Consider the following 8,425-nt stretch of genomic DNA (forward strand, 5'->3'; position numbering starts at 1 on the left):
GGAATATGAGAGTGGGCAACATGAACATCCACAGCAACAAATATTGTGTGACATAACGGTGGATTTAGTCTTTCAATCACAAGCCGTATATAAAAATGTTTCTATATATGCCCACTAATTGGTGTACATGTGGGAAATGCGCTAAAATGCCAACTGAAGTGGAAAACATCTGCTGTCAGGAAATAACAAAGGTTACATAGCTAGTAAAGTATTATTCTGCTGTCACCAAACGACTGTACAGTATCTCCCTGCATCATCGCTTATTTGTAGGCTGGAGTACATTAGATACCTATAATACTAAAGTTTTGCGAGCATGTGTACATACATTTACCAAGAAGACCGTAGTTTGACAGTCTTTCGGCTTGGAATATCTTCGCTTAAGCATAACTGCGTTTGGTATTATAAAAATTATAGTTGATTGCTTATTACTTGAAAAAAAATTGTGTTTGGGGGATGGTGACATTTACCCTTGGTGATTGTGAAAATAATGCAATCCAGCCACTGGGGATGCACAAGCCAGTGCATTCTTAGTGCCAGTCCCAAGCCCAGATAAATGGGGAGGTTTGCGTCAGGAAGGGCATCCGGTGTAAAACCTTTGTGAAATCAAATATGCGGATCATAAATCAGATTTCCATACCGGATCGATGGCTGTGGTGACTACATATTTCAAGAAGAGGGAGGAACACAGCGTGATGTGTAAGAGTGGAGGAAAGTGCACACAGGTGGACTATATCTTATTCAGGAGGTGCAATCTGAAAGAGATTGGAGATTGTAAGGTGGTGACAGGAGAACATGGCTAGGCAGCGTCAGATGGTGGTCTGTAGGATGACTTAAGAGATCAAGAAGAGGAAGAGCGTGAAGGCCACAGAACCAAGGATCAAATAGTGGAAGATGAAGAAGGAAGACTGTTGTGTTGCGTTCAGGGAGGAGTTAAGACAGACACTGGGTGGTAGTGAAGAATTGCCCAATGGCTGGGAACTACTGCAGAAATGGTGAGGGAGACAGCTAGGAAGGTACTTGGTGTGTCATCTGGACAGAGGAAGAAAGACAAGGATACTTGGTGGTGGAATGAGGACGTACAGGAAAGTATATGGAGGAAGAGGTTGGTGAAGAAGAATTGGTATAGTTAGAGAGATAAAGTACAAAGAAGTACAAAGAGATGTGGTGTAAGGCAAAGAGAGACGTGGCAAAGGAAAATGTGTATGACGAGCTGTATGAGATGGTGGACACTAAATGAAAAAAGGACGTACCAATTGGCTAGATGGAGCGAGTGGGGAAGGATATACAGCAGGTTAGGGTGATGAAGGATGGAGATAGACAGGTGCTGACAAGCGAGGAGAGTGTTCAGAAGGTTGAAGGAGTATTTTGAGGGGCTGATGAATGAAGAAAATGAGAGAGAATGTTGGATGATGTGGGGATAGTGAATGAGGAACTGTGATGGATTAGCAAGGATGAAGTGAGGGCAGCTATGAAGAGGATGAAGAGTGGAAAGGGAGTTGGTCCAGATGACGTACCTGTGGAGGCATGGAGGTGTTTAGGAGAGCTGGCAGTGGAGTTTTTAACTAGATTGTTAAACACAATCTCGGAAAGAGAGGATGCCTGAGAAGTGGAAAAGAAGTGTACTGGTACCGATTTACGTGAATAAGAATGATGTGCAGAGCTAGTAACTACAGAGGTATGAAGTTGATCAGCCAGAGCATGAAGATATGGGAAAGAGTAGTGGAAGCTAGGTTAAGAGGAGAGAGGATGATTAGCGAGCAACAGTATAATTTTATGCCAGGAAAGAGCACTACAGATGTAATGTTTGCTTTGAGAATGTTGATGGAGAAGTATAGAGAAAGTCAGAAGGAGTTACATTGTGTCTTTGTGGATTTAGAGAAAACATAACAGGTTGCTGAGAGAGGAGGTGTAGTGTTGTATGAGGAAGTCGGGAGTGGCAGAAAAGTAAGTAAGAGTGTTGGAGTATATGTATCAGGGCAGTGTGACAGTGATGAGATGTGCAGTAGGAGTGACTGATGGGTTCAAGGTGGAGGTGAGATTTCATTAAGTATCGGCTCTTAGCCCTCCCTGTCTTGTTTGCAATAGTGATGGACAGGTTGACAGACAAGATCAGGCAGGAGTCTCCATGGACTATGATGTTCGTGGATGATATTTTGATCTGTAGTGAGAGTGGGGAGCAGTTTGATGAGAGCCTGAAGAAGTGGGGTTATGCACTGGAGAGAAGAGGAATGAAAGTCAGAAGGAGCAAGACAGAATTCATATGCTTGAATGAGAGGGAGGACAATGGAATGGAGAGGATGCAAGCAGTAGAGGTGGTGAAGGTGGATGAGCTTAAATACTTGGGGTCAACTGTTCAAAGTAACAGGGAGTGTGGAAGAGAGGGGAAGAAGAGAGTGCAGGAAGGGTGGAGAAGAGTGTCAGCAGTGATTTGCGACAGAAGGGTAACAAAGGTGTACGAGTTAAAGACTTGGGGTCAACTATTCAAAGTAATGGAGAGTGCAGAAGACAGGTGAAGAAGAGCGTGCAGGCAGGGTGAAGTGGGTGGACAAGAGTGTCAGAAGTGATTTGTGACCAGCAAGAGTGAAATGTAAGGTTTACAAGATGGTTGTGAGACCAGCTATGTTATATGGTTTAGAGACGGTGGCACTCACGAAAAGACAGGAAGCAGAGATGGAGGTGGCAGAGTTGAAGATGCCAAGATTTTTGTTGGGAGTGACAAAAATGGACAGGATTAGGAATGAGTATATTAGAAGTACAGCTCAGGTTGGACGGTTTGGAGACAAAGCAAGAGAGACAAGATTGAAGTGGTTTGGACATGTGTGGAGGAGAGATGTTGGGTATATTGGGAGGAGGATGCTGAAGATGGAGCTGCCAGGCAAAAGGAAAAGAGAAATGCCAAAGAGGAGGTTTATGGATGTGGTGAGAGAGGACATGCAAGTAATTGGCGTGACGGAGGATGCAGAGCACAGGAAGAGATGGAAACGGATGATCCACTGTAGTGACCCCTAGCGGGAGCAGATGTGGTTAAATGTTTGCAATCACAGCATTTCTGTTGCCATCTTACAATGCTGTGATTGCAAACATTCCCAAATCCTCTGTGATTAGTACACATGGCCATTGAACCTAGTTAATGGTCACACCTATTTGCATATGAAACTGATCGTTGGTTTCGGTCGTTATGCAACTATTGTTTATAAGGGTGGGGATACCTGCAGTCAGTTTAGACTGAAGAGGTCACTTAGATGAGCGATGAAACGTTTCTCTCAATAAATGTTGTGTCCAGATGAACTGGTTCAACTTTTTTTGATTTTCTTACCTGGATTATTGAGCATGCATAAAGAGATTCTTCGTTTCATCTTCCTTTGGAAGTCCATACAAAGGGAATTTACCTTTGCACCGAAGAAAATGGTCTTCTCGACATTGCGATATGTGCTAACCAAACTCCTTCCTGGTGTTGCACCAAAATCTGTGACCCGTCCACTTAACTGAACTTTGTTTGACAGCGGGCCAAACTAGCCGCTACGCAGGTATGGTGAAAATGTGTTACATAGTGACGTAGATAAGTAACAGAAGAAAACGTCGGACTACAAATGAGGCATTTCAGGCAGTGTTTTCTGTTGGCAAGAGTAACTCCCTTTGGTGTGGACTTTGGCCTTTGTAACTGCAGACATTTTACATGCACCTCCCAGCTATATAACACACTAAAGGAAAGGGAAAAACCCATAAAGCATGATATGACCTTTTTAGTGTACAAGTTCATAACATCCCATTCCACCATATTACAGTGGGGCGGCAGGAGGTACAGAGTCTAGTTATCGGAAGGTCGCTGGTTCAATCCCCGGCTCCTCCAAACAACATGTTGAAGTACTTTTGAGCAAGATACTGAACTCCTAACTGCTCCTGATGAGCAGGTTGGCGCCTTGCATGGCAGCCTCCACCATCAGTGTATGAATGTATGTGTGAATGGGTGAATGTGAGGCATGCATTGTAAAACACTTTGAGTGGTCAGTAGACTAGAAAAACACTATACTAATGCAGTCCATTTACCGTTTACAGTGAAGCGGACTCTTGTACTGTGTCATGGCTGTGTGAGCAGGCAGCTCAGAGATACTACCAGAAATGTGGCCTCCTGCCTCGTCTTTCCTTGCAGAAAGAAGGTGCTCTCCTTTCCCCTCAGGACCTGCTGCTGGCTGTCCTGCACACCAATGAAGAGGTGAGGTCGATATAAGGTCAAGTCAGTGGAAGATTTATGAATCGCCTAATTATCACCCAAGGTTGCATTGGGCTGATTATAATGTCAAGGCCATGACCATGAGGGTTTACTGATAAAACTATTAAGCGTTGATGTTGAGTTACTGAGGTGTACTTATTTGCAGGTCCTTGCTGAAGTTAGTTCTTGGGATCTCCCTCCTCTTCCTGAGCGCTACAAGAAAGCCTGCCACAGTCTGGCAGTGGGTGAGGCTCACACATGCACATAGACACACAGACATACACATCTTGTTAATCTATTACCTAACGAGGTGTCATCTTGTCTCTGTGTTCATCCGTCCAGTTGAGAACAGGCGTGTCTCTCGTCTGTGCGAGGTGCAGGATGGGAGTTCCTCTGTGTCGGTGTGTGGCCTCAGCTTACCCCCGTCCTCCCTCACCCCTCTGCTTCGTGCCCTGAAGCTGCAAGCCAGTCTCACTGAGCTGCGTCTTGCTGGCAACCGTCTTGAGGACAACGTCCTCCCAGAGCTAATCGCCACAGTCATCACCATGCCGCGGCTTCGCCTATTAGACATTTCTTCCAATTATGTCACAGGGGATGGACTGGAGAAGGCAGCAAATTCTTTGAAAGGGCAGACACAATGCGTATTTCCGGTAAAGACCCTGATTGAGCAACTCATTTTTTGTTTTTAAGCTTGCTGTTATTGTCCATCTTTATTAAGCAGGGTTATAATAGTTTGCAAATGCAGCAGTTTGACTTTGAAGATCCGTAGTGACTTATACATGATCCACAAAGTGATTATGCATGGTGTGCCATGACCCATTTTTAAATTAGGGAAGAAACTTATTTATTTCCCAAAACTTGGCTTTGACTCATGGTCTTCTCCCTTGTATTCAAGTCTGAATTTGGCAGGCACATCATTGAAACTTAAGTGAGTGTGTCTTGTCATTTCAGCCCAGTCTAACTAGTGTGCAGATGATAAATATTAATTTCACATTGCGTGTAATAATTTCAAGCCATTCGCACTGCAAAAAAATTATTGACATGAAAAAACAAGCAAAACAATTGTTTATTTACAAAATGTTGTCATTTAAAATTAAGATAAATACTTAACACTTATTTGAGAGTTAATTTCCGTCACCTCTGCTGAGTCATCAAAGAATAACAGTATTGTTATATTTGCACTATGCACATTTTTCTTATCTCTAAAAGTGAAATGAAATCTTGTTCTCTCTTGATCACATGCTATCATTTGAACAGGCTGACTTTCTTTCTTTCCTTGGTTTTTCCTCCACAGTGCCTGGAGGAGCTGGACCTTAGTATGAACCCACTGGGTGACAGTATAGCTGAATCTCTGTCCTGTCTCTTGTCCTACTGCCCTGTGCTGGCTAGGCTGTCCTTGAAGGCCTGCAGCCTCACTGCTCGTTTCCTCCAGCAGCATCGGCTACTTCTCTTCAGCACCCTAGCAGGTAACGGTAAACAATCCCTTTCGTGCACTGTTTTAGTTTATATTTAGCTGTTTCTTTTAAAACAAATGATGATTTTTTTTTTCTACAAATTGAAAACTTTTACTGAAACACTACCAGTGTGTAATACGTAAGGAATTACGTGAAAAGTGAGTTGAAGTTGGTATCACCTTGAGGAAAGTTTTGAAGTTAGCCTGGATGTTGTCTTGGTATAACTGATTAATTGGTATAACTGATGTAAAGCACTTTTGAATGGCTGTTGCAGCTAGAAAAGCACTATATAAAATGCAGCTTGATTGATTGATTGATTTATTAATAATTGTGGTGTGCTTTAAAATGGCTTTTTAATCAGTTGCACACTAATAATAGTTTAATGCAACTTATTTGGTGAACTCTGTGAATTTTCTTGCCTTGGTCAAGTTATTGGTTCGTGGAGTAGTCTTAACAGGAGTTCCCCACTCATTTATTTATACTATGTTCTTTTGTGCGTAATGACGTGTCCTGCTTTCTTGCTGGCTAGGAAAACAAGTACACGTCTACATTTTAAACCTGTGCAAAAATGATCACCAAAGTGATCAACTACATTCTACACAAGTTACCTACGTGCAGGGCATTGTCTTTTCCTTTCACAGGCACTGGCCACCTGAAATCAGTTTGTCTTTCCCATAATGCACTGGGCTCCACTGGCCTAGAGCTAGTGCTGAAGACACTCCCTCTACATTGTCTCACACATCTTGATTTATCTGCTGTCCGAAGTGGGCCTGCTGATCACCCTCCATTGGACCACCTTTCTAAAATCCTGTCCCAGGTATAAACATCACAGACATGTAACTTATGTACTCTGCAGAGCAACACTTTGCTGCAGTTACCATTTGGACCAATGTTGGTGTGGATAGTTGCATATTATTAACTTATACTTCTCATATGTCATACTTGGAACTCATTCAGGTATTGGGTAAGTGACATTTGGGTCCTCTCGGCCCACATGAGCTGTCAAATCATATAGCGATGTACATACAACAGTGTCTATTAATTACCATTTTTCCCCTCACAGGAAGAGTGCACACTGACTCACTTGAGCTTAGCAGGAAATGGACTGACTGACAGCAGTATAGCGACCTTGGCAAGGTGTGTGTGTGTGTGTGTGTATATGAGTGTATGTCTACCTGCTTAGGATGCCTTCTTGTTTGAGGCCATGTGGTGTCCATTAAATAGTATCAAAACATCTTTGCAATATGTGCGTTACAAATAAACTTGTTTCTCTGGAGCTCAGATCCAAAACCACAATCAGAATCATATTGGCTTGCAGTCACAGTTATAGCAATAATGAGTTATAATATTTGATTAAAATATTGAGTGCCCTGGTAAGGGAGATTGTATTTATCAAAGTCTTGTACATACATCTCAGTTAACTGTGATATTTACAGAACGGTCTTCTTTCTGGTGTTACCTTGGTTTTTCCCTCATAACATTTTTTGTCCTGATACAGCTTTCTCTTCAACTTAATATTTTTGGCTTTTCCACCAGGTGTCTACCTGTTTGTCCATCCCTGGTATCTCTGAACCTATCAGGGAACCCGTCCGTGACCGTAGCCGGCCTCCACAGCATTCTGATAGCCCTCAGAGAGACTCGTCGACCTTTGACACTATTAAACCTTCAAGGTACTGTTTGCCTTCATGCCCCTCGTAGACCTCAAGTCAAGCTTTTTATGTGGAAGAGATAACAGCCGTAATGTTGTACATACATTAATATTTGTTCACTGCTGGATGATTCACCTCCAGGTTGTCAAGTGTCCGGTCCCTGGGACAGTGCCAGTCTTGAGGGTTTGTCAGAGTGGGTCAGGGATCTCCGACTCTGCTCCCAAGGTCTCAATAAGCTGGACCGACAGGCCTTACAACAGAGCTGGGACTGTGGTCAGCAACATGGATGTCTACTTGACCGAAACGCAAAGTACTTGATCTCCGCTGACCCCTCTCTCTGATGAGGACTTCTTACACTGTCCAGCACAGGAAACGCTCTATAGAGACGAATGACAAGGAAAGTGTTTATTTCTGTCATGTTCATTATAACACTGAGATTGAAGCCTGTCCTATGAGTTAATTTAAGGAGTAAACATTATTCAGTCTATCTGATGGGCCCATTAGCCTATTAAAAAATATAACTTGAAGCATAAAAGTGTCATCCTCATATGGTTGTGTCACCTTGACTGAAAGTGTCAGTTCGAGACCACACCCTTATATCAACAAAGCAAACATTGTGAAAAGAGTAAAGTAACAAGTCAGTGCAGTCGATGGACATTGTGTAGATACAGCTTTAGTGTGTTTAGCATTCTGTGAGCATTATTTATGTTTTACATGCATGTCTTTGTACATCCATTTTGGTATGTATACAATATGTTTTTTGTGCATTGTGTCCTGCCTGTTAAATCGCCTGTAATCCTGCATAATTTTGACGATGGAAAATGATTAAACTGAACCTTATGACGATCACATTATTTCAATGGCCTACTCGATAGTGTTCTCACCATCATAGGTTAAAGGCGTGAAGACACATACAGACAAGGTCATTGCTTTGTGAGCAATGTCATGTTCAAACTACTCAAAGTGCAAGTGCAAGACTTAAGTAGAAAGGCTCGAGGACCAGTTGTTATTAAACTTCTCGGCCTACTTTCTGCTTGTGGATGCCTGAGCACCATGCTCCAGGACAGTTATTTATTTATGGAGCTGCACTAATTTACTTCTTCAACTGAGTT

General features: G+C 42.7%; 1 protein-coding gene across 1 annotated transcript in view; it reads left to right on the plus strand.

Moving 5' to 3' along the window:
* The window catches only part of tonsl (tonsoku-like, DNA repair protein), a 31,345-nt gene extending 23,197 nt beyond the window's left edge, over positions 1-8,148 (plus strand). The window contains exons 21-28 of the mRNA XM_056296272.1: positions 4,057-4,213; positions 4,377-4,455; positions 4,553-4,860; positions 5,505-5,676; positions 6,306-6,481; positions 6,728-6,801; positions 7,201-7,334; positions 7,455-8,148. Of these exons, the coding sequence (XP_056152247.1) occupies positions 4,057-4,213; positions 4,377-4,455; positions 4,553-4,860; positions 5,505-5,676; positions 6,306-6,481; positions 6,728-6,801; positions 7,201-7,334; positions 7,455-7,654 (1,300 nt within the window). The 3' untranslated portion in view covers positions 7,655-8,148. The remainder of the gene's footprint in view (positions 1-4,056; positions 4,214-4,376; positions 4,456-4,552; positions 4,861-5,504; positions 5,677-6,305; positions 6,482-6,727; positions 6,802-7,200; positions 7,335-7,454) is intronic.
* Positions 8,149-8,425: the final 277 nt, after the last annotated feature.

Source organism: Lampris incognitus, chromosome 16 (genome assembly GCF_029633865.1).
Source record: "Lampris incognitus isolate fLamInc1 chromosome 16, fLamInc1.hap2, whole genome shotgun sequence".
Classification (NCBI taxonomy): Eukaryota; Metazoa; Chordata; class Actinopteri; order Lampriformes; family Lampridae; genus Lampris; species Lampris incognitus.